Source organism: Poecilia mexicana, unplaced genomic scaffold, assembly GCF_051168715.1.
Source record: "Poecilia mexicana isolate PSO_F unplaced genomic scaffold, ASM5116871v1 scaffold_16, whole genome shotgun sequence".
Classification (NCBI taxonomy): Eukaryota; Metazoa; Chordata; class Actinopteri; order Cyprinodontiformes; family Poeciliidae; genus Poecilia; species Poecilia mexicana.
The window spans coordinates 685,704-712,401 of NW_028263385.1; the positions used below are offsets into that span (position 1 = coordinate 685,704).

Consider the following 26,698-nt stretch of genomic DNA (forward strand, 5'->3'; position numbering starts at 1 on the left):
AGGTGATGTGCCTACATTATTCCAGTGAAACACTTATACACCCTTCGAGATGAATCATCACACACAAGACAATGGGATTACAGATTTTTCCTGCTTTTTTTTCAGACTTTGCTTTTTTTTTCCTGTTTGGATTGAACAAAACTATATAACTTGTAAAAGAAACCCTACTCAGTTCTGTGTGAAAAAGTCTTTTAGTTTACTGACTGGGTTTGTTCTTGCTTCTTGCTTTCATCTCTGTTATGAAGGATTTTTTTGGTTTCTCTCCTTAGTCAGCCAGCATTGATCCCTCTCCTTCCCAGCTCTTACATAATGAGTCAGTGTAGGCTGACTGGGCTTGGTCACTTACCCAGGTTTCAACACAGGAGACAAAGTGACTGCTGACGGTCAAACATCTCACCACACCTTTATTTATTTGTCTTCTCATTCTTCCTTAGTTCACTCGTCTTTTTGAACTTTTTAAAAACACACTTCTATTTGTAGTTTTCATAGAAATAATGATTGTTATTGGAGATATTTCAGCCTTTAGGCTCCTCTCTATGACTGGTGCATAACTTCCCAGGTTTCATTTGTTGGTAATATCCAGAATGCTATTTTGTTTTGTCAAGTTCTTTAGTTCCCAATAAATGAACTTAGAGCTGTTTAGCTTTTAATATTTGGTGGTAATGGTCTAAATTCTCCTCATGGATGTATTTCCATTGATTGTGAACTAGTGATGCCACCACATGTTTATTCATAATGGTGGCATAAAGCCAATAAAGGTTCAAATGTCGTTTAACCCAAAATTGATGGAAAAAATTTGTAGTTCATTAAATTTTCTTAAACACGTTTTCTTTAGTAAAACAGTCAACAGTTGATGTGTCTTGCGTGCAAAACCAATATTGGCTCAAACTTTAATATTGGTGCATAGTTCACCTGTCTATGCCTGCTGTCTCTTTTTCCAAACATTGTTGCACTCCAAAATATTTTGCCCAGCAAACAGAGAAACTGAAGCAATCTTACTTGAATTTCTACTAAAGGAATGCAGATGATGATGATACATTAAGCCAGATGGTTTGTTGGTCTTGCTGTGGTGCTCACTGCTTCATTCACAGGCTGGCAGTTTTGATTTCTATTTCCAGTCTCTGCACTGGAAGCGGAGCAGTTGGGTCACCCTTAGCACTCCTGTTACAACTCCCACCAGTCACATTGCCTCTCCATGTTTTCTTCTGTCCTTAATCTCATTACTCATATGGTTTTGCAATTCAGAGAGGGCGTGTAGCATTAGCTGAGATCACAGGACGGGTTTATGTGATTGAACTAAAATAGAACTGACACATTTATATGGTCATTTAACAAGGCCCAGCCATTAAAGGCGAATGTTGCTTCTCAGTTAGATATGTAGGTAGTGGATGGATACTTCTGCTTCATTTGGTCTGACCACAAAATATGTGGAAGGAAAAATAGGTTGGGTCATTGTGGTGTGTGAATACTTCTCATTCCTTAATCGCAGCTCCTTTTACTTCTCATTATAAAAGAAAGCTCATGTTTCAGATGAATGAAACCCAGTTGGACCAAACGATAAGGGGGAGAAACTTGTCCGAGTACGTGACTGTTTTTGTGTGACAGAAATGTACAGCATTGACATGTAGCTGTGCTTTAAAGCTATGTGGAAGAGCAGGTTCTATGAACATAAGACCTCAGTGGTTATAAAATCGTGACATGCGACACACAAGGTGGAGCATGTTTAATCCAGAGGCATAATCTTACTTTTTTCGTCAAAGAAAATGGATATCGTATATTTGAGTTGCTTATATGCTGTATAGTTTTGTTATATGGTGGTGCTGTGCAGCTAGACAATCTTTACTTTGGTCCCATAAATCAGTTAGATCCAGTTTGACAGAACCACCATATTTTAAGAAAAATATTGATTTATAGAAGTTGTGTTTGTAAGTGACGCACTTAATGAATGATAATAGAAGAGTTGGTGGAAAACAACCTTTTGGATACGGCTGACTTGAGGCCCAGTTTTACAGCGGTATTGTTGCTTGTTTTTGTTTTCTTTTACGGGTTGCCTATTTATTATTTACATTAAATTTTAGAGTTATTTTGTTTTCTCCATCTTCAGTATGTGATGAAACCATTACTTCAGTCACTGCAGAAAAACAAGCAGTCGTCTGTCAAACATTGGCCTGTTTCCAACAGACAGGAGGAAGGCACGGCTCAGTTTATGGTCGGGTGACTACAAGTTATGTTGTTTGTGTTTAAGTGTGGAAAAAAAGCGAAAGGCAGTCATCTGTTAGCCTCACGCGATTCTAAGGTACACACATGTTTTTGTAAGGCAGCTTGACAAACTTGAAGACAAATGGTGTGGAAACTTTAAATGTTTAGATGCTTTATTAGTCATATGAAGGCGCTGCAACATCTTGGAGCTTATTGTTTTGGAAGTCATAATTTCTTCAGGATTTGTCACAAATTAGACTTAATCCAGGTGTAAACCTTCCATTCAAAGGTTGGATGTTGATTATTTGGGTAAATTTGGTTTTAGGTATAATTCCAACTGGTCAACAGATGGGATCACTCATAACAAACTTTAGGTTTTCATGTACAGTGGACACCCAGTATTCACAGGGATAAGGGACCAAATATTTTAGGTCCCCTCAAATTCTTATAGCTGCCCATTTTAATTGTTTATAAACCAAATATACCTTAATATGCATTTATACACAGTTGAAACAGTTAGCACTACTGCAGAAGCTAATATATAAATTCCCCCACCCCTTTGAGAACTTTGTTCAAGTTACTTATTGGACCAATACCAATATGCTAAAAAGTATTTAAAAAGTAAGTATGCTGTTTTTCCATTATATTTAAGATATGCTTTGTTAAAAAAGATATAAAAATATAGCAAATATATAAACTTTCTGCAAATCAGTTATTTTTCACACAAAAATTTGCCAATGTGAATTGGAGGAGGTCTAGAATAATGGAGAATATTGATCTCTAACTCCAAGTCATTACTATAAGAGATCTAATGTAGATGAAAGTAAGAGCTAATACTACTTACAATAACTAAAATCTTAGTTTTTTTTTTCTTCATGTATTATTTTTTTCTGGAAATCATATCAGACAAGAACTTAGTCTTCTGAGAAAACTTATTAAATGACACAAACTAACAAAACTGATCCAAACATTTATAATTATGTCTGCATTGCATCTAAAAGTTTTAGTGTTGCAGTGACAGTTGGAAGCAGAGGGAGGTCTGGTGCAATGACTTCAATAAACATAAAGCAAATCGAACTCAAATTCTAAAACCAAGACAACCCAGAAGCTACATGTTGGTTTCTTAAAATCAAAACACAGCTTGTTTAAAAATAATCTCTGAATGCCAGAACTTTTGTACTTCCATTTCTTCATCTTTCTTCTCTCTTTCTGTTGAATGTTGGCGCAATCGAAACCATATTTTTCATCTGAAGTATGGCAACACAATCTTGCATGCTCACCAGTGAATTGACCCTCCCATCTCACCAACGGCTGAAGCGGTGGAACGGTGACCTCCCCGTCTCCCTCTGAGATCCAGCTGGTTCTCCCGAGCCCTCAGCTCAGCACCCACGTGTTTTCAGCAGCTCCTCTTATGTAAGCTCTCCTGCCAGACAAAAGCTCAGCCATCGCAGATACAAATCACTGACTGGCCCTTGCTGGCAGCAGAGCTCTTAATGTTAGCCAGTAATCCCACTTACTGATGTTTCTGCTTAGAATGTGTTTTTGCTGGCTGTAATTTTGAATTATACACGTTTATGTGTTCTCACGCCATTGCCTTTAAATGGTCTTGACCATACCGTTGTTGTTGGCTTCAGTTTTAGCTCGCCAGACGTCCACTGAGATATAAAAGCAGATTGTTTGACCAAAGCTGCCTTTTGTTTTTAAAGACAAAAACCCACAACCACAAATGTGCAACTTGCTCCTGATTTTTGCACTTAGATTTTAATTGTACAGTGTTTGCCTTTTGTCTTTTTTGATTCATCAATGGTTCCCATTTAAATCTCCCCATCTTGTCCAAATCTATTCCCAATTCCCATCTGAAATCCCTCCATGGTTTCCGACCCACACGGATTCATTCATGTTTCCCATTTCTTCTCATCAAAGTCTATAATTCTTGTCCTTTTCCTTTATATTCAAATCCATCAATAATTACATGCTGTCTATAACCATGATTCCATCATGTTCAATCTAAATCTATCCATGATTCCTATTGCATCCCACCCCACCCAGGATTTAGTTCCATATCAGTCTGGAAAGGTATGGCAGGAAACCATAAACCCCTCCATCCAGGAACACTCTTCTGCTTCTCAGGGGGTAATACGAGGCTTTCTACATGGTCTGGAGTCCATTTCTGTATTGGGAATCTCAAGAGCAAGGTTCCCAATGCAAAACGTGGTCCAGCCGGGGCTAGTTCTTGAAAATGAACCATGCCGTCACTCTGTAAGCTGATGAAGTCGAAGACAAAGCATAGCTTCAAACCTGAGTAGACCAGGTTTGATTAGGGACCAAAATTGCAACATGTTAAATTTTCAGCTGGTGTAGCTCTCTTTCACACTGCTCTGAGCGCAATTTGCTTCTTCATGAAATGTAAACATAAATGGAGTGGAGTCAGATTTTAGCTGTTGAAGGATTTCTCTTTTGTCTTTGGCAAATTACTGTTCAAAAATGGGCTCAGCTTGATCCAGTTCTCCCACTAGATGTGTCTTTGTTTTGGTAGTATTTACCCAGAATGCCTTGCGTTGTAATCCCCTTCATGCTTTTGGAGCAGTCTTGAGTCCAGTTGGTGTTCACACATACATTTGAACTTTACCAGAGTTTGCTTCAGTCAAATCAAGACTGTTTGTAGGCAGACCAAAGTTAGCTTTTTTTGGTCCACATCAGAGTTTGATTTCACATTCACACCTCTCTAAATGAACTGGACTTTCTAGGCAATATGTGTAAAGGGAACTAAACAGGACTGGTGTGAAAAGCACTTGTAGAAAAAATAAGCACTGTGGCAAACAGGCCTTTGAGACCTTAGAGGCACACATGACATCTACTATCTTGCTCTTCTGACGCTAAAACAGAAGAAGAGTGGGTCTATGTCGGGTATTTTGAGTTCCTATTAAAGGTTTGTCTGAGCTTCAAAATTCACTCACGTTATCAGACTAATAAAGACCAAGTGATTTATGCTTACAGAATGTAACCCCACAAGTCTCCTGGGACACAGTGTGCAATTTATACTGGCCTTTTCATTTGAAGATAAGCAGTTATTAAGTGTGTCTGAATCTGGGCCAAATGACGTTACATCAGCTGCTCACAGCAAGAGTTACAGACCAACTTCAGTACTTTCTGTCCGTAGAGTTTTGCCTTCATCACTCTAACATGTTTCAGTGCTGTCCCTCACTGCCCTACACTACACAATAAAAACTGGAGGTTTTATTGTTAATCTATAATAGTTTATCCCGATACCCAAACAAGGCGAAAGTGTGATGGAGTTGCTGAAGGTTTGTTTTGAAGCTGCAGTCTTGTTTAGTTGACTGCCTTTTTTGCAAAGTCTTTGGCTAACTTCACTTTATTTCAATCAAGAGAAACAAAAAGTGGTCAATGGAGAATTGACTAGAGATTTGGTTCAGTGTTTTATTATTACTGCAGGATAAGCATAGATGGATGAATAGATTGACAATACAATAATTAAAAGCACACTTGCAAATTGGGGATACACTGATGTAAAATATTGGTTATTAATATTGGCCCAGTTTTACTTATCCAACCAATGCTGCCATGTTAAATAAGGACAAACATGTTCTGATGTTATTGATGATACTGATATATTGTGCGTCCCTGTTGAAAATTATTGTTTAGAAAAGACAGTGCAGACATTTCTGAATTAAAAAAAGTTTAAATCACTTTTGCATAGCCTGATATTTAGACACTGAGTGTACCAGATGTACTTGAATGCACCATAAAAGTGCATCTTCTGGAAATCCTCTCTGCTCAGACAGTACCAGTGTGTTTTTACAAATCATATGCTGTGCATCATTTTGGACTTGTAAAATCCTGTCGATAGTTGGATTTGGACTTTAGTTAATATTTTCCAGAACCAGAGATGTTTATGTTCAGTTTGGTTTTTCAGGTAACTCATAGTAAAGAGCAGAGCGAGCCATCTGCCCTACTGCTGTTGAAAAATGCATACCCTGACAAATTTTTGTTTCAGTCCTCTCTCCTTTCTACACTGCAGCTGCATGATGAACCTTAATGTTTCCAAATGATTTAATAATAACTGGGAGTCCCGTCTGTTTCAGACAGCGTGTTCAGGTATAAAACAACACTGTAGTTCAGTACATCCAGACTATAGGCATTTTATTTATTTTATTTCATTTTTTTGTCTTTTACTCTGTATTTATTATTATTTAAAGTTGAAATTCAAATACAAATGGAATGATTAATATCTTGGCTCTCATATCAGTGCAGATTTTTTATCTATATTCATTTTAAAGCATCTTTCCTCAAACAATAGAGCTTGTGAAAAGTAAACAAATACATATATGTATAGTATTGACGTCTGTTTGCTTTAATATGAAATGTATGTTTTTCATTCCCAGGTAATTTGTAGCTAAAACACATTATGTCCCAAAGATAAACACCAAGCACATGAATCCACGGTACACATAGTTGCATAATATCAGGGATGCCCCACTTCAGATATTTTTGTTAAATTCCAACTTCGTAAGAGGAACATGTTTAACCTTTGGCACAGTTTGCTGTACAGGAACACCCTGCCACCTCCTCTGCCCCCCAGCCCCAGGTTTTTAAAGCAGTGTCCTTGATGGTAATTATACAGCGTTATCTCTATTTGTCTGAATAAGATCAAAGTTTGTTTCCTCACACCAAAGTGAGTTTAATCAGATAACATCAAAGAGCTCCACTGACTGTGGGAATGCCAGGGCACAGTGGCTGCAGAAATCCAGTTCTGGCTCAGAAAGCCTCCGCCTGCGTAGCTTTTGATAAAGATAAAGAAACTGAGGGAGGCAAGAAGGATGGTGGAGAAGAGTAAACTGGTGAGTCATCAGACACAGTGGAAAAGAGTTCACTGAGTCACGGCTGAGCCAGGAGCCCTGGGAGGTGGATGAGCTGTGGGACAGAGGGGAAGAGATGACTAGATGGGGTCAGGATTGAATCCAGCAGCTTCTGAACTGGTCACCAGGAATGATGATGCCTTAGACTGTGAATCCTGGAAGGTTTATCACACGCTTGTTGCTTAAAAATGGTTGAACATGGAAAGAACAGGAGGTAAAACCCATTTGTTATATGTATTTAAGGCTTGTATTTGATATAAAGTGTGAACCATCTGGGATGTGTGCTGGGCCTGTATCTGCATGCAGAATATTATTTCAGCCCTGACTGAACATCCGTTGATTCAGGGCTGCCTTCTGACTCATCCCTTCTGTCCGGCTGCTGCATCGATTGCCCTCTGCATCCCTCGTGTCAACAGCCCATTGATGCTGACTCTCTTATTCTTTCGGTCTTGATAATGTCTCTACATTGATTTCAGTGGCCGACTGATGCAACCCCACAGTTTCTTTTGAGCCTCCGATGAAATTCGAGGAGTGGAGCTATGTGATCGATTTCAGAGCATCGACAGGCATAATTACTCTTCATGTATTTGATAGTAGTGAGATGAAAATATCTCATATCGCCAGCAAAAAATTAACATATATTAGCTGAGATAAAAATGTGTCTTTGTGATGAGTTTAGATATGATTTATGGGGTTGTACAGGCCTTTTAAACTGTTTAATTTACATGCATTATTATTGTTCGGAAAATGTCATGTTTAGAGGTGAACCGATCAGTCTCCAACTTTTTATTGAGTGGAATATCACAAAAGAGAGGGGAAAATGTGCTGTGGGCTCTTTGTTAGAGGTATTGGTTTTTGAATCCAACAGAAAATGAGTGAATTACAAGATTCTCCCCATCAGAGCAGAACAAGCTGAAATCTGCAGATTCTGATCCGTTTGGTGGGTCTGAACGGTTTCTACTGACACACACTGTTCAAGTAGGCCGGCATTGAGAACACAGTGGGGCCAATTAACAGGTGAGGGCTTTAAAGACATACAGAGCAGGTGCATGGCTTATGTAAGTACAAAGGAGAAAAATGTCGAAACAGAAATACCACAATAGAGGTGTTTACTGCCAGATTGTTTTTGCTCTTTTCTTTTTCATATTGAAATGTGTTTATTGCTAATATAGTGGACCCCCAGTATTCACAGGAGCCAAGGGCCACAGTTGCCCACAAATTGCTAAAATGTTTAAAAAGCTTTACCTGCTAATTCTGGTACAGAACAGGTTTATATATACATATGACACTGCCAGGTTTTATAAGGTCGCAATACTTCCAATCATATTTTATTTAAAAAATACATTGAATTTCAGGCTTTTGTGGAGTTTTAATCTCTGCTCTGAACTTTCACAACTGTAGCAGGCCCATGTTTAGTGCAGGCGATCTCATGTCGGATTTTTGTTCGTTTTGCATTCAACTCGACGTCAGCAAGTTGTGTAACAAATAAGGCAGGACATGGAGCAAAACATAATTTTGAGAAAACATTTCTGTTTAATTTGGTGTTTTGCTTTCCTTGCAGCATGTGAAGAGAGGAGCATAATACCTTCTGGTTCTGTCTGACTGTTTGAAATGCCAATATGAATCAGGAACATCAGGTTATGCATAAAGGACAGTGTGACCATGTGACGAAGCAGTCTGCTTGTTCAGAATTAACAGACCCTGTTAATTCTGAAGGTTTTCTGGATTTGGTATTGAGAGTTGACTGACTGAAGGCATTTATATGATTGCCTTGTCTCTGGATAATGTTTTGGCTAAAGGGCGTTAAAGCCGTGACATTTAAAAGCAGCTTGGACGAAGCATGTACTGTAAGACATCTCTGATCTCTTAACAAAAAGCGGTAGTGTAATTGTTTAGTATCTGATAACATCTCTGTTTAACCTTTCCCATTTCTTTTCTCAGGGGTGGCCGGTAGAGTAGCTCACCAGAGGACGGCTCCACCTCCTCGTTGGCTGTCCCATCTCGGAGAGCAGAGTTCGTGTTTGTTTTTTTCTTTTTTGTATTTTTAATGTTTGGAAGCAACCACTCAACTTGTGAATTCATGATCACATGACCGTGGACATGGACGCAGTCCTGTCCGACTTTGTCCGTTCTACTGGAGCTGAACCGGGATTGGCCAGAGATCTTCTAGAAGGTGAGACCTAGCCCTTAAAAGCCTCAGGATTTTATTTTAAAAATCTGTTTTTTACATATTTATTAAAACTTTAGCCATGTCATGACAGTATGCTGTCAAACGGATATTCTGTCGAAAAAAATGCAACTCCTCCACCACCTCCCAGTGCTACCATTACTAAAAATGCAACGCTCCCAGTCACAATCAATCAGAGCCAGGATGCGTGTCTTAGCGCTGTCAATCATCCTCCTGTACGTCACTCAATGTGTTAATAGTGGAAAAACAATGTACTGTTACAGAAAAACCATTTATCCGCCAACATAGTGGCTATGCTAACTAACGTCAACCAGCTGTAGCTTAGCAAAGAGCAACCAGGAGGGGATGAACATGAGATTGATTGACAACACTAAGACCCTCCTCCTGACTCTGATTGGTTGTTTCTGACTTAGTGGTGTATTTCTGCAGTTAGTACTGGAGTTATCATTCTTGCACCGTCACAACATAATGATAATTGTGAAAAATATTTATTTATTTATTTTTACATATTTAAGACCTAAAATGTCTTAATTTTATGTCATTTTTTTCCCCACCCACGTGACCTGCAATTGAACAAAGGTCACATGGGTTCAAGTAGACACAGAGCTTCATCACTGGAGATACCTAGTTTCAGTTGCTGTTTGTGTCTTATTATTATTATTATTATTGGCTACCAAACACTGAGAGAAGCAAGGTATGGCTAAAGTGAAGAGGATTTCTGTTGCCTAGCAGCAGTGCGAGCTGCCAGCAGATATATGCTCTGAAAATGTAATGCAGCTGCAGCAGCGAACGCTGGTATTCACCTGAGTGACGGAATGCGCCTTTGCATGAGATAAGACGGCCCATGCTGCCATGACTGGTGGTAAATATTTAAACTCATTAACGACGCGTCATTTGTTCGCCTTGTAAAGCGGATCCAGGTTGTTGAGTCCCGTCGTCCAGTTGAGTCACATGAATGTTTTCTCCTCTCTGCCTCTGTCTGTGTAGGTAAGAACTGGGACTTCACGGCGGCGCTCAGTGACTTCGAGCAGCTGCGGCAGGTCCACGCCGGCAGCCTGACGTACTCGTTCCCAGAAGACCGGGTCTATCAGCCATCCGAGAAGGAGATGGCCCGGGTGGGGCGTCCTGTTCTCCACCGGCAAGACGAGGTGGTGCAAGGTGAGGCACAACGATTTGCAAATATTTGTTTTTTTTTCATTAGAGTTCAAAGTCTGTTTATGTGGTCGCTTGATTGTGATTAGATTTGGAAGCCATTTTGAAAAATTTTAAATAGTTTTTTTGTTCTGCTTGTTGTAAGGTGGTTGTAAGGTGTTTATTAACTTATCTAAAGTTCAACGACTTTCCTTACTGTCCTGGCCACACATCACCCTCACAACAACACAAAGGAGTTTCAACACAGACCTCTGTACAGTGGAGGTTAGATTTATGTCCAGGCCGGGTCGGACCAAAACTACTCGTTTTTCTGGCACATTTAATCAGCCAACGATGAACATGCAGAGATAAAGGTGTGTGGTAACACTTTATTTGACAGGGTGTCATAAACATGACATAACATCTGTCATGACCATGAAGGAGTCTTTATGAATTTTGCATTATTTACAAAATAATACAAAGTTGGCACTTCTAATAGACTTTTAATACAACATTTACAGCAACTTTGCATTAAAAGTGTCATTATTTACCGAATGATACTTCATGAAAACAGGCATAAACATTCATAAAGACTTCCTTATGCTCATGACAGGGGTTATGTCATGTTTCTGACGGTGTGATGTCATTCTTATGCACGCCCCGTCAAATAAAGTTTTACCAGGCGGGTTAATCTACTCATTATAGTCTAAATAGAGGAGCACTTCCAGAAAACAGCACAGATGCTGAAACACTGAGTTCCTTTAAATCAAGACTAAAAACCCACCTGTTTAGAGCTGCCTAGTAACTGGGACATTGATCAATGTATTGATGTGTATTTGCTTGATAATTGTGATGATTGACAAAATGTAATGTTTGTTTCATAACTGTTTTGTGTAGTGTGAAGCACTTTGAGCTGCCCTGTTCTGAAATGTGATGTACAAATAAACGTGACTTGTTGAAGAAAGAATGTAAAGAGCCAGAAGCTCATTAGACTGTAACCAGCGCCTCGCCCTGCTCCGCTCCTATCAGTCACACATCTCAGATGATCTACACTTGACTGACAACAAGTGACAAAATGGAGTTAAATAAAAGCTAGAAATGGAAGAAGTTACACTACTTACTTAAATTGTAGCCTAAAAATGACGCATTATTAAAATAATATGTTGGGTTTACTTTGGCCTCAGGTCTGTAATGGAGGTTAATTAGTTGGTTTGCATCGAGCTCAGACACGATGTCGACTGGCTCAGGTTGGGTTGAAGTTTTTAGGCTCGATCTAAACTACAATACAGTGTAAAACAATCAAAGTTAAAAACAGGGAAGTATTGCAGATTCAGTAAAATAAAATATCATGAAAAAGTTAATTTATTTTAGTAATTAATTCAAAAAGCAGAAATTATGTTGCATACATAAATTACATACAGATTTATGCACCTCAGCCAACATATTTTTAGTAATTTGGTAATTATGTTTAACAGTTTATAACAGAAGTCAAAAAGAAAAACTCTTTAAAGCAGCTGTTTTTAGTTTTCACAGTCTGGACAGATGGTAGATGGCAGCACTGACTGTTAAGTTTGGTCTCCAATTAAAGTCCAGTCTGTTTGAACTATTTCTGTTCCTTTTCTACCCAACGTTTTCCTTCCACTAAACTTTCCATCCTTCAATTTTTATTAGAAAACCTGAACAATATAACCCCCACAAAGTTTTTAACCTTTCCATCTTTTAATAAACTGCATTATTAAAAATAATACAGTATACTGCATACTTAATTGTAAAACAGTAACAGTTTCTAGGTTTACTTCCCATTGTTTCCTCTCTGCCGTTGCGTTTCAGCGGCGTCAGAGAAGCGTCTGTCGAGGGGCATTTCTCACGCCAGTTCCACCATCGTTTCGCTGGCCCGCTCTCACGTCTCCAGCACCGGCGGCAGCAGCAGCGAGCCGCTCCTCGACACGCCGCTCTGCACTTTCCAGCTACCGGACCTTACTGTGTACAGGGACGACTTCCGCAGCTTCATCGAGAGGGACCTGATCGAGCAGTCCATGATGGTGGCCCTGGAGAACGCCGGTCAGACTTTCACTCATGTGACTCATAAAGGTGCACGCTTCCTTAAACACAGGGGTTAAAGTCGAATTTTCTGCCTGCAGGGCGACTGAACTGGTGGACGAAAGTGGTTCCAAACTGTCAGAATCTGTTGCCGCTGGCGACGAGCGGAGACGGAAACTGCCTGTTGCACGCCGCCTCGCTGGGTGAGTCTCAGTCCTTCCAGTAGCGTTCAGGTTCCCTCTCCATTAGCATTCAGCAGGAGAGCTTCGCTGTTGACTGAAGAACTAATTGCAGTGTTGCTGAGCGCATCCACCTCCCCTTTGTGGCCCTCTTAGGAATGCCAGTTCAAAGAAATGAATAAGGCCACAGCTGATGTGGACACATCAATCTAGACCTTGTTCTGTTCACCAGCTTGACGTCTTATCTGAAAAACATAAATGCAGGCCGACATTTGTAGAATTTCTGATTCTCTTGCATTTTATGTAGGAGAGAAAAACAAAATGTTGTGCGTTTCTGCTTCAGGAATGTGGGGCTTCCATGATCGTGACCTGATGCTGCGGAAGTCTCTGTATGCGCTGATGGATCACGGCCTGGAGAGAGAAGCTCTGAAACGCAGGTGGAGGTGGCAGCAGACCCAGCAGAACAAAGAGGTGCGATACCCTGACTGCCCGACGCTCCGAGACATTTACTCAGCTATTGTCTGGCTAAAGTCATAGTAAAAAGAAAGCACAGTTTTTGAGTTGCCATAAATAACATCCATTTAGTTAAAAAAAAAAAAAAAAATGGTTGACTTTTTTTGTTTGATTTTAGTTGTTCACTTTTGTCTCGACAATTTTGGTCCACGTGACCAAAAGTTTGGAAACCCCCACTTTACACAAAACTACAAACTGCGTCAGTAATGAGCCTCAGATAAAAGAATCTGCCTCAACCTGCGAGAGAAAACTGCTCCCGGAGCTTAAAACTATGTTTTTATGCAATTAAAACCCAAACTTTCAGGTACATTATTCATCACCAGCTGCTTCAGCAATGCAGCATCCATATTTAACAAGGCTTGGCTGCATATCAGGGATTTCAGTAGTTGGGCCAAAGCCCAATAGTTGCTATAAATGTGAGCAGGAATTTAAAGGTAAAGTGTAGAAACACTTTCCAAAGCTGAAAAACGGGTAGAACTTACATATAGACATAAAATAGAATAAAATGTTTTTTTTTTTTTTTAACTTAAATGCAATATGTATTTATTTTTTGATCAGTTTACTGCTATGATAATGTTCTTTCAGCAAATGGCCTTTTTTGAGTCTGTGTGCTCCAATTAGTGAGTAATCTATTACTAATCTAGCTTATGATTATTTCAAAGATTAATTGTTCCAACCCCGTTAAACTGTATGAAGAACATCAAATCTTTTCTACTTTTAGACACGCCTGCAGTTATTTTTTAACTTGACCCACATTATTAACATGCTGATGGTTGTTTAACAGTATCCTCGACAGGCGGCTGTGACTCCTGATCCTCTCATAAGGCTGTAAATGTTCTGTACTGTGACTATGAAACAAAACCAGGCTGTTTGGGGTTGTTTTCAGTTTTTTCCAGACTGTAGTTTTTTGGTATGAAAGCAAGCTTTGTGGTGCAACAAGTGTGTGATTTAACATGGCAGCAGCCGGCGTGCAGACCAGACGCCCACAGAGCACAGGCCATACCAATAACTGCTTAATATCTGGTCGTTCTTCAACGGCCGCTGCGGCTCCTGCAGCGTTTATTTTCCATGAGAAACTCTGGCGCTGCTGTCTGAGCAGCACAGACGCTCCGGGCTCAGTTGTCAGTTTGTAGCCTCGTGGTAAGACGCAGGAACGTCGGCGCATGCTTCTGTGACATTCGACACCGTCTCTCTAAATGACAAAACTGTGTCCTTCGTTCCCCCCCATCTCAGTCCGGGCTGGTGTACACGGAGGAGGAGTGGCAGAAAGAGTGGAACGAGCTGTTGAAGCTGGCCTCCAGCGAGCCAAGAATCCACTACAGCACCAACGGCACCAACGGGTAAGGTCTGGCACGGACAATGCACTGACTGTTAACCCACGCCACTTAGTCACACGCTGCTTGTTTTCCACGAACAAACAACTGCGGCGCGTCACTGTGACATGTCCTCTGAGACGCATAAACAGCCGAGCGGCCATGCTTTTTAATGAAACGTTTTTTTTTCATGGTCTGGGTCAGTTCCAGAGTAAACAACTGTTTGTTTGTGTTGTTGCTTTCTGCAGGGCGGAATCGTCTGATGAGCCGGTCTATGAGAGCTTAGAGGAGTTTCACGTCTTCGTCCTGGCTCACGTCCTCAGAAGGCCCATCGTGGTGGTGGCCGACACCATGCTGAGGGACTCTGGAGGAGAAGGTTGGTGCAGCAGAACCTCCACCTATTAATGCTTTTTCACCTGGAGGGAATCAGGCAGAGGGCCGCCACACTTCACTTCCACTCTAGACATGTATGAAATTATCACATGTATGCCACGGTTTCGTCGGTTTCTATTTTTGGCACAAAACAATTAAGCGATACTGATACAGTTTCCAGCTAATAGGATAACTGTGTTTCCACTGCTGCAGTAGCTTAATGAGGTTATATGACAATCAGGACTCCACTATCAATAACCGATATTATTTCCTAACCTTTCAACACACTACTGACATTGCTTCCACAAAAAATGGAGGAACATCTGTCTGCTTTCATTTGTTAATTATTCCTTTTGTTTTGTGGATAAACAGTTTAGCTCTTGTCATCTAATGTTCCTGGTGCCCCTCTCTCTGCCGCAGCCTTTGCTCCCATCCCGTTTGGAGGCATCTACCTGCCGCTGGAGGTGCCAGCTGCCAAGTGCCATCGCTCTCCACTGGTCCTGGCGTACGATCAGGCACACTTCTCTGCCCTGGTCTCCATGGAGCAGAAGGACAGCTCCAAAGATCAAGGTGAGGCCCCTGATGTCTGCAGCAGCTCTAAAACCGGCACAGCCCTGTTCAGATGCCAGGTTTCAAGGTCCAGAGCAGGGGTCCCCAAACTACGGCCCCCTGAACAATGCCGGATCCGGCCCGCCTCCTCATACCAGAGAGCATTCAGTGTTTTTTTTCATATATTGTATTTTCCGGTTTATATGTGGATTTTTCTTCAACCACCAGGGGGGCTCTTGAGCAGATGTGAAACTAACTTTCCCTCAATGGAATATATACTAGTCAGTACCAGTCACCGTTTCACTCACGGTTTTTTCCATTTGCATTCTGGGTAAAAATCTATCTAAAAGCGCGAATGTGTCGTTGCCCCGCTCGACAGTTTTGAAGACAGAGCGGCAGCAGCAGCCCACCCCCCGACAAGAATTTTCTAAGGTTTCTTCCTCCAAAAACTAAGACTGGCCCCCGACCAGAGAAAGGAACAGCTATGTGGCCCTCGCAGGAAAAAGTTTGGGGACCCCTGGTCCAGAGTATAAATGAAAAACACATTTCCCAATAAAAACCATTATTATTGCCTTATGTGATGTCATTTTCAGGTTCAACACAACCTGAACTCTGCAAATTTACACGTATTATTTTCGTTTGTAAATTCTGTTATTGCATATTAGCTCTTCAATCACAGACATAAAATCAGAGTTGAAAAAAAAATTCAGAGTGAAACCCCCCAAGATGCCTAACAAATGTATTTATCATTTATTATACCACTGTATACTGTAAATATCTAAAACTGATGAAAAAATACTGGAAACAGTTTTATAAAATTAAAAGCAGAAAGATGAAAGCAAGTCTTCATTTATTTGAGTACAACTCCACAGATAACTTTTAAGATCCTAAAAAAGATGCTATAAAATGTGTAATTGTGCCAAACAAATTAGAATCTTGGCAATTTCCTGATAGTATTTTGCAAATGCTTATGCTTCGACGTAGACCGGTCCAGAATGTGTGATCAATGACATGGTTTCTTTATTACGTTGGGATATGGATGATAAACAGACATAGGCAAGTCACAATAACACATTTTTGCTGGACGATGAATTATTCCAGAAGTTATTGTGATAAATTATAATATTGTTGTGGTGAGACCATTTTTTAAGTAATGTAATGCAAGAACACATTCTCAAAGATCAGTAAACTTTAAATTCTAATGAACTGGAAGACATTTTAAATATCCAAAATAAATAAAATGACAAAATTAATTTGAAGTCTTTGTAAACAAAATCACCCCTCAAAAAAGGGCTAGGTGAGACCAAACTACCAAACTGAAGACTTTTATCATCCAAACGATAAATCAGGTCAGTTTGTTTCAGTTTGTTATTAATTGATTTATTGATTATTGTGACAGCCCTACCTGCTCATGTTTAATTAGAGGGGTGTGTGGATATTTCTGCTCAAAATCTGGTCAAATTTAAATATCCTGGATTAGTAATGGTCACACCTCCAGCATGAGGAATAAAACTGCAGCACAGTTCTATTCATTTTTTTGTCTTTTTCTACCAGCAGTTGTGATTCCACTCACCGACTCGGAGCACAAAATGCTGCCTCTGCACTTTGCTGTGGATCCTGGGAAGGACTGGGAATGGGGAAAAGATGACACAGACAACGTGATGCTGGCGAGGTAAACGCACAGAATGAAACCGTCCGCTCACATGTTCCTTCTATAGAAAGGTCACAAACAATGCCAACAAAACGCTGCGTCACATGCCAGCGCTGTGAGCGTGCCGAGGCCCGTAAACAGCAGCGGCGCTTTCTGCAGCAGGCGGAGGCGTGCAGAGATTGGCCGCTGACGCCAGATTACAGATACCCACTGACGTTGACAATGAGATTAGCCGTAAATACTTTGAGTGAATGAACCAGAGGTGCAAGCGCCAAAAATAGCAGCTCTGTGGAAAAAGAACCTTATTAACTCAGCTGCTAGTGGTGACTGTCTCATCTGAGTGTGTTTAAAGGTCATGGAGATGAAGGCTTATCGCAGAATGTGAATCCAAGACATTAGGATCCATTTTCTCTACCTGTGTTTTATTAAATGTATTGAAATGTTAGAATTGGCAGCTCAGAAACAAACCATGTCACCTCATTTTACAGAACTAATGCTACTAATGATTAATCAAATAATAAAATTGCTACATTATGCAGATTTTTCATTCATTTTTTAGAAATACATAAAAGATGCAAATAAACAAATGATTTGATAAATTTTTTAAAATATATTTTTATTTTTGGCTAAAATGCCATGACAGCATTTTTTTCTCTCTCTTTTGCTTGACAACAACACAGTGCATTGGCTGTTCAGGGCTGATCTGTTGCTTGGTTTTTGGTTTACTGGTTTGTAATTGGATAACAAAATGTGCTTAAAGACAGATTCCTTTTATTTCTTATTTTTACAGAATTTGACCCTGGGTAAGCTAAAACTACCATTTGATTTCTGGGAAGAACATATTTACAAAAGTTTATTATTATTGTCAAGTTTTTTGGCCTCTTCAAACCACCACAGCTTTTGCCCAAACTTGAAAAGGCTTTCCTCCTCCAAAGAGACGCAGAAACGACTCATCTCAGCGACATCTTTTTATTTCTCTTTTCTTTTGTCTTTAAATTACTTCAGTTTACAATACAAGACCACCATGATTTTGTTTGAGTGGTCAGAGTAGACACAGAGAGGTCACCAAGCAGGTTGAAAACCTACAAACAAATGAACCAAAATAAATTACAAATCACAATGAGCTAATTAAGCAGCTTACCAAATATTACCAATCTGTTTTTAAGTTAACAGTGAATGAACAAATAAATAAACTACATTCTAAACACATAAAACCAATTTCATCACCAAGGCTAATTTGGTCTTCTGAATGCAGATGAAATGATTTAAACTGTGCATAATGTCCAGTTCCTACCAGTGGTGTCTTTGTGGAAGCTTGAAGCCGAGGTTCTTTGTCTGTAGAGATCATTCTGAGCACAGGTGTGCCAAGTTACCTTATAGGCTTCTGAAGGCTTGAGTGAGAGAGAGATGGGTGCGCTTGATTCTCTCTGATGCATGTGCCAGTTGGGTGGAGATAGCAAATACACCCACTAATGCACCATTTGCTGTTTTAACTTGACAATTATTGTTTTAAATGGAAAAAAAAAATATGTGTATATATATATTTTTTTTACAATTATCTGCTCTGAGTTTGTTGTTCTTTTAACAAAAGGCCTTTTTTAGAGTCTGTGGACTCCAGTTAATGATTAATCGATTACTAAATTAGTTGATGATTAGTTTAATAAGCAATTGATCCAATTATTTGTTTCCTCCCTAAATACTAACGGGTGTAATTTATTTATAGAAATATATAATCAGATCAGCACAGTGACTCTCTGTACTGAGATTCAGATTCAATTGGGATCATTTATTATGTTTTCAGCCAGTTTTATTAAGTTTTTTTCTGTAATCTCAGAATCCCAGCCGGTTGCAGCAGTCGTTCCTGGTGACGGTGGACATGTAGCAGCAGAATCCGCCTCAGAACTGAACTTGTTTATCTATTTTTTCCTCCCAGTGTGGCGCTCTCGTTGGAGGCCAAGCTGCAGATGTTACACACCTACCTGACGGTTACCTGGCTGCCGCTGCCATGTGAGGTAAAAACGAGCTGCTCCATCAAACTCACCTGCTCCGGTTGAAAACAAACCAAAGTAAATCGTTTATATCAGCAGCTGTGTTTAAGTGTGAAAAAATCTTTGAATAAAAAGTCCAAATGTACCGTTTATATGGGCGTAAAATGAATGACTCCAATCATGACGTGCGCTTTCATGCATGTCATGTTTGGAACATGTGGCGTGTTGTAAAATTCCCTTAAAAACACAGAAGTCGCACTTCCGTGTGTGCGGAGTCTAAAAACAATCAAGCGTAGTGGCATGTTGAGGTTTCTGAGCGCTCAGAATGGATCAGCGCCAGGTTCTAATGAGGCGTTGCTGCCTCCGTCATTAAGCCACAGGCTCAGCAGTTCGCTGTCGGCCTTCCTGTCTCACAGGGTGAGAGATCGACAGACCAGTTCTGCTTCCCTTTCACAGCGCACACATTCACAGTCAGAACAAATGTTTAAATGCATTTCCTTCAAATTATCAGCAAAAACCACACCTCTGATTCAGGACACAAATTAATTCTGATCAAGATGGATCCGACCTGAAAGAGACAGTGGATTTAAAAACGTCAACATTTCTGGCTTTTGTTGACCAAATAAAAAACTCCAAAACTTCTGTTTTTGTCTGAGTTTATTCTTCTAAACTTCCATATTATAGAAAATCTGACGAACGTGAATCGAGGTTTAGATGTTCTGGTTTGATTTTCTTCACATTCATCTCCTTTGTCTAAAGCCGGGGTGTCCAAAGTGTGGCCCGGGGGCCATTTGTGGCTCCTGAACTGATTTTGTGAGGCACATGACTGCAGCTGCAGATGCAGGCTTTTTGTTTTTAATCAGGATAAAATCAGTTTAGACAAATTAAAATCTGTCAATTTAAAATAATGGCTGCAACACAAATGACTAATTAAATACAGTACAGTTGTTGTATTTTTTGTGAAGATCACAACAGGGTTTGATGCGCCCAGATCTGCTTTTAATGAATTTATGAAACTTGCCTGTAAAAACTAATTGCTTATTGGGACACGGTTATTTGAAATATGTTATTTCTTTACATCTCTGTTTATTTTTCTTCTCTCACTGAGCTAAAACCAGAGCTAAAGTTAAATTTAAACATTAACCTGGTGCACTAAGTGTTTTTCTGCTTGGTTTGCCTGCAGCAAGCCCCTCTGGCCCAGCCCGAATCCCCCACAGCGTCCGCTGGAGAGGACGCCCGAACGCCTCCCGACTCCGGAGAGTCGGACAAGGAGTCGGTCAGCAGCAGCTCCAACGGCAACGGAGATGCAACAGCGGGCTCCACCGCCAACGGCAGCGGCTCGTTGGCCAAAAACAGCTCGTCTTCTTCCTCCAGCTCCTCCAGCAGCGGGTCCGCCGGCGCCGGGACGGGCGGGAAGGACAAAACCAAGAAGGATAAAGACAAAGACAAGAAGAGGGCAGACTCTGTGGCAAACAAGCTCGGCAGTTTTGGGAAGACGCTGGGCAGCAAGCTGAAGAAGAACGTCGGCGGGCTGATGACGGGGAAGAACGCCGGAGCGGCCGGCGCCAAACCGGAAGGCGGGGAGAAGAAGAAGGGCTCATTCAGGGGCAGGAAGGGCAGCAAGGACAGTTCGCCGTCCGCCCAGGCCTCTGAAGACTCCGGGAAAGGGTCGCCGTCGTCGGGCAGTGAGCGCCTCCTAGGGACCATGAGCAGCATGAGCAGCAGCGGCGGCAGCAGCACAGAGAGTGAGCACTACAAATACAGCTCCGACGTGAAGGTGAGCCTGGGCATCCTGCGGGCCGCCATGCAGGGCGAGAGGAAGCTCATCTTTGCCAGCCTCCTCACCACTAGCAACCGCCAGCCCTTCCAGGAGGAGATGATCCAGCGCTACCTCTCCGACGCCGAGGACCGCTTCCGCGCTGAGCAGGAGCAGCAGCGGCGCGACGCCGAGCGGAAAGGCGTCGCCAATAACCTCCAGCCGCCGAAGAAGGAGGAGCTGAGCTACCGGCCATTTGACGCCAAAGAGGAGCTGACGGAGTCCTTACCGCCCTCCTTCAACCCCACGCCGCTGAGCCCCTCCCTCTACTCCGCGGTCATCCCCATCCCTCGCCCGTCGTTCATCGACCAGCCCCACGTGCCGACGCCACTGACTCAGCACCTCCACATGCACAGCCACCTGGATGCACGGCGCCAGCTGGCCGGCGGCTCTCCAGCCGCCTCTTACCCGGGCCTCCCCTCCTACGCGACGCTGCCCCGCCACTGCCCCGCCGCGCCGGGTCCCTCCCACCCGCAGTACATCCCCTCGTCCCTCAGCCCCTCCCGGCTCGCCCCCTCTTACCCGCCGGAGTTTGACCCACCCGATTACCCTGGCGCTGAGCCCATCGCCGGCGGCTACACCAACGGTTTCCGGGAGCTGAACGCCGGCCTGGACTGTCGGAGTGGGCAGCCCCCCGTCAGACACTACTCTCTGGGCAGCGCGGGCGGCCTGGCCGGCCTGCAGTCCAGCCGCTGTCGGACACCCAGCTGCAACTACTACGGCCACCCAGAGACAGGGAACTACTGCTCATACTGCTACCGAGAGGAGCTGAGGAAGAGGGAGGCGGAGCCGGCCGTCCACCGCTTCTGAGCGAAGAGTGGCCTTTTTGTGTTTCAGTTGAAAAGAACGTGGAACGACCCCTTACCGTGTCATTTCCTGTTGAAGGCAACGAGAAGAAACTGGGGAAGAGACCGTCGAAGAAACTGACTGCACTTCTGTTACGTTTTTGCTCTTATGCAGCTGTTGAGTGTGTGTGTGTGTGTGTGTGTGTGTGTGTGTGTGTGTGTGTGTGCGTGTGTGTGAGTGTGAGTGTGAATGTGTGGACTTCAACTCTCCACCAGAGTGAAGTTATGCCCAAATCCCACTTCTTCTAATTAAACAAAATTTGTGTCAAATGTTACATTTTTGTACAAATTTTAAGTTTGTGCCACTATCATTTTAAAGATATTAATGAATGTTTCCAGAGGTCATCAAAGGTCAACCAGTCAGTCCACATTTACAGAACCCAAGGAAACATGGTGTCAATCAGCTGTGCTACATTTGCTGGTTCGTGCAGCAGAAAATGTTTTGTCTTTTATTTTTAAGGCTGAAAAAGTTCTGAGATGAACCTGCTGGTTGCTTGTTTGTGCAACTATTTTAATTTAATTTTATTTTTTTGCCACAGTTATTTGACGCCAAATTAGTTTGATTTTGTAAAACTGGGAAGCCAGGTTGACCTGATGACCCCTGAAAACATTCATTAATATTTCTTTAAAGGTTGTGGCATAAACGTTAATCTCTAGTGACTTGTGAGAATTTCTTTTTTAAATCTTAAAAATTGTAATGGCACAAACAAAACTGTTTGCTGCACAAATGTGTCACAGTTGATTGACACCATTTTCAGTTTGATTTTGTAAATATGAACTGACTGGTTGACCTATGACCTCTGGAAACATTTATTAATGTCTTTAAAATGATAGCTGCACAAACAACTGCTTTGGTGACAGATTCTGTTTCATTTGAAGAGGTGGTGAGGGGTCGGCTTCACTCGGTGACTCTCCTCCTTGGTAAGAGTTAAACACCTGGCTACTGTCTCCTCCTAGTGGAGGGAATGTAAACTGCAGGCATCGTATATAACACTCATGCAGGCAACTAGCAGTGATGCAAGCACAACTGGAGAAGGCACAACTGTCTCCGCTTCACATGTTTAGTCCAACATCAGTGTTACGGATATGACCTTACTGTTACTGGATGCCTCTGTCCTCGTCGGATTGCTTCTACTCGATATTTGCATTATGCAAACTGAAACTACTGTTTATCGCTCGACGTGCAGAAAGACGCTGCTGAGGTGCTAAAACGCAACAATCGGCATCCCCTGCAATAAATTCCCCGCCCCCTTTTTTTCTTATTTTAACTCAATCAGATGAAAACTGGATCTGGAAGATGTCAGCAGGTTCAGCACAGCCAAGCTGCTTTGCAGAAGTATTGAAGCCCCATATTTTCTCAGCTTAGATCCACAAACTTTGATTTGTCTTTATTGGGATTTTAGGTCATGGAGCAACAGACGTTAAAAACGGTGCAGGGTTTGAAAAGCAATGCTCATCCTGCAGCTACGGATTTTCTTTTAGCGTTACACATCTAGAAACTAAAATGGGATGAAGAGTTTGAGTCTGGTCCAGGCTTTGACTAGGCCATTTTAACACAGGAGTATGTGTTGATTAAGTCTTTCTAGGGTAACTATAAACGCTCTCTCCAGGATTACTTTGTATTTGGCTCCGTTATTTCCATCAACTTCCTGTTGCTGTTGAAGAAAAGCATTCCCACAGCATCATACCGCAACCATTGTGTTTAACAGTGGTAGTGTTCAGCTGTGTGTGCTTTTTTTTTTTCTCCATTTGATAAAACAATGACTTTCTTTGTGCAACGCTTCCAGAAAAGGTCACTTTTCTCTGTAAACAGAGTTGCCATGTTGCCTCTTGGCCTCTTCTCTGATTATCTCATTTTCTGGGCCGTCAGTGGTTAAATGTAATTGTTTGTTGTGTGTTTTAGTTAGGAGTATCACTGTAAAGGAGGGCTGAATGCAAATACATTCAAAATCATCTATTATTTTCCTTCCAGATCATAATTACATACTGCTTTCTCATTCGCATAAAATCCCAATAAAATGAACAGAAGTTTCTGGTCTTGGTGCGACAGAAGCTGAAACCAGTTGAAGGGGTTTGGATACTTTTGCACAAGGCGCTGTAATTAAAAGCAATGGCATCAGCTGAGATCTGTGACGCTACTCACCCACTCTGGAAGTGAAATAGCTTTTTTTTTCCCCCTGACTCTTGACAGAACCAACTTTTCCGCGCAGTATAACGGGAACAAAAACATGCAAATGGCAGTCCTGAACTTGGACGGGTTGACTTTTAAAGCTGCTGCAGGAAGGAACGGATCGTGACCGCGTCGATGCGTAAAGCGGTGCTCTGGTTTGATTTCAGGTGCAGGTGAATTTCAAAGGTGTGGGAAAGTTTTTCTTCTGTTTTCAGTCTTCTGTCAGCTGCTACACTGGCTGTTTTAAATGCTCTTTGCACCAAATGAAGAACAAACACTAAATAAATCAGACACTGGGTTTAACACAAGGTTCTTATCGAAGCTTAAATTAAAAATATTACGATTTTCTGAAATAATACAAGATTTCTAAGAATTCCTGTTTCCTCCTTGCTTAGGTCAAATGAAAACCACCTCGGATAATTTACTTAGAGGCTGAAGGTGTTTTATTCTCCTCCCTTTAAGCACTTTTCCAGATGTTTTCTGGATTTTTTGTTTTTTCCCTCCCTGTCTCTGCAGACACTGCCGCCTGGAAGTACGGGGCTCAAACTAGAGGCTTTTATTCCAACCGCTTCCTTCCAGTTCACTGCTGACCGCTAAACCAAGCAAATAATTGCACAATTTTAAACTAGCATCGGTCCCTTTGAAAGTTACACCCTCGTCATGTCTATTAAGCGCTGGAAATAAGCTGATAATAGGGTGGATTTATTTGAGTCTTCCTTGTTAATTCGAGTTCAAGACTGTTGTGGTTCTCACGTCTTGCTGTTTTATCGTTTCACTACAAGAAGCCATGATGTTGGACTCCAGTTGCTCTGCTTGTTCAGTCTTCTCTCATTGAGGTTGGTAGAAAAGCACAAAATAGTATGCAATTCACTGCCTTGCCCGCTAGAGGGTGCTCCTGTCTTGTTTTCCGTATGGACTCGGTTTTGATTCTGGCCCTGCTGCTCTAACTACAAACACTAAACCCCCCATTAAACGGATAATAAGGTGTGTTTTTATTAGTGTTGTTTAAACACTATTTAATAGCAAGATGTTGCTAAAGCTGCTCAATTTTCAACGAAACGCAACCGTCGTCAGTGTGAATGTGTGTCAGCATGTGTTGGTAATGTAGGATTTTAACTGATACACATGAATAAATCTTTTGTTGGGGAGAAAAACTTGCTTTTTTTCCTCTTCTCTCCTTTCCTCCAAAGTAATAATTATCTCCCAAACTCAGTTTTTACATCCTGCAAACTATGTATATATATATATATATATATATATATATATATATATATATATATATATATATATATATATATATATATATATATATATATATATATATATATATATATGACAACAAACAGAAGCGCCTGTGAGGTTGTATAAATATGTTCCGAGTTATTTTTGTAAGCCCAAAGTTTTACAGTGTTTTTAAAAGGGTAAGAATGTATTTTGTTGGAAACTTCCACAGTTCTGAGAATAAGCTTGGAAAGAGCCTGGATCTGGGGGTGGAAATGTTTGGGCTGTTGAAGGAAACCCCCACATGGGCCTTTTTGATACTTGAGGCTCCTCTCATTGAGAAAAATTTCCTTAATACTGACAAAACAATTTGAGAATAAATATATCTATATATTTATAGTGAGATTTTTTTTCTGTTCTTTCAAATTTGTTTCCTTGTAGGAAGTTTAGTTGAGATCATTTAGGATGTTCTTTCTGGCTAATTGTCTAGAAGTCCGGCTGTTTGTTGCTTTCTAAATTTGTGAACGTTTCATTTTTGATGCTGCAGCCATCAGTCCGTGCTTCAATTAAAGAAGTTTTTTTTTGACTCTGCTCATTTCCTCAGAACAAGAAGAGAAATGGCTCCGCATTAGTTTGCAGCACCGTTGACTCGATTATATTTTTCTATGATCTTTTATTTGGGGGCAACGGGGAAAACCTCCGAGCTGCATGGGACTGGAACTGTTGCATGTAAATGGCGAACCATTTTACCAAATTTGTGCGTTACTTTAACCTGATTTTTGTTCTTTGTTGTAATTTGTTCTGTTTTGATTTTTCTATCTTTAATTTTTTTTTGGTTTGTTTTAAAAGGCTGTGTGACTGTGCAATCTGGATAGAAAGAACATCAGATTTTATGTTAGGTATTATGATTTTTTTTTTTTTTTTTTGCACCGTTTGAATAAATTCTCATTGTATTTCAAGGATCTTTCGTCTCTCTTCTGTTTTTGTTGAGTAGCTCCATTTTGTCAGTTTAATCCAAAACAACAAACCTTGAAATTTGAATATTGGATAAATAGTAAGTTTAGCTGTAAAGTAAACTTACCAAAGTTAAAAAAAGTATTTTTCTCCTTCAAGAAAACACATTTTCTACCAGATGTTAAAGCAAACCAGTAAATAAAATACACATGAAAGTAATATGTGGCTGTAATCCCACTAAGAAGCATTAAAAACATTATAGACTCTCCAGTTTGGCTTTCATCTGAATCCTAAGCTATTTCTGAAGAAATTGATCACCTGGAAGTGTTTTTATTGCAAAACTTTTCTCTTATTTGCTCTCCGTTTCGTTGTTTTATCTTAACCTTGCTGCATAATACATTAGTGAATATCTCCCAGCTCAGATAATCCACGCTCCTGTGTCTGTGACTGTTTTATGTATTAGAGAAATCGGAAACCCTGATGCAATATTAAACAGCTTCCCATGTGGTTTAAAAAAATCCAGACCTCTATATTAGTTGACTGGGACGCCTCACCTGCTCAGCAGAGCTCAGGATTACTCAAACTTTCCCTTTTCTTCCTGGGAAGGATTTCCTGAAACGCCTAAAGTCTTGGTTCCTTGTGCTGCTGTGAATGAGAGGGAAAAGATTCCTGCACGGATTTGTCTGAGGATC

General features: G+C 41.1%; 1 protein-coding gene across 3 annotated transcripts in view; it reads left to right on the forward strand.

Moving 5' to 3' along the window:
* Positions 1-26,014, forward strand: part of otud7b (OTU deubiquitinase 7B) — a 39,843-nt gene extending 13,829 nt beyond the window's left edge. The window contains exons 2-12 of one of the 3 annotated variants that reach the window (XM_014989832.2): positions 9,018-9,249; positions 10,252-10,422; positions 12,226-12,456; positions 12,537-12,638; positions 12,958-13,085; positions 14,361-14,467; positions 14,689-14,816; positions 15,233-15,382; positions 16,916-17,033; positions 18,946-19,024; positions 20,184-26,014. In XM_014989832.2, the coding sequence (XP_014845318.2) occupies positions 9,165-9,249; positions 10,252-10,422; positions 12,226-12,456; positions 12,537-12,638; positions 12,958-13,085; positions 14,361-14,467; positions 14,689-14,816; positions 15,233-15,382; positions 16,916-17,033; positions 18,946-19,024; positions 20,184-21,626 (2,742 nt within the window). In that variant the 5' untranslated portion in view covers positions 9,018-9,164 and the 3' untranslated portion in view covers positions 21,627-26,014. Of the gene's footprint in view, positions 1-3,891; positions 9,250-10,251; positions 10,423-12,225; positions 12,457-12,536; positions 12,639-12,957; positions 13,086-14,360; positions 14,468-14,688; positions 14,817-15,232; positions 15,383-16,915; positions 17,034-18,945; positions 19,025-20,183 lie in introns of those variants that run through there. The other 2 variants (XM_014989833.2, XM_088013531.1) reach the window with 2 other exon arrangements.
* Positions 26,015-26,698: the final 684 nt, after the last annotated feature.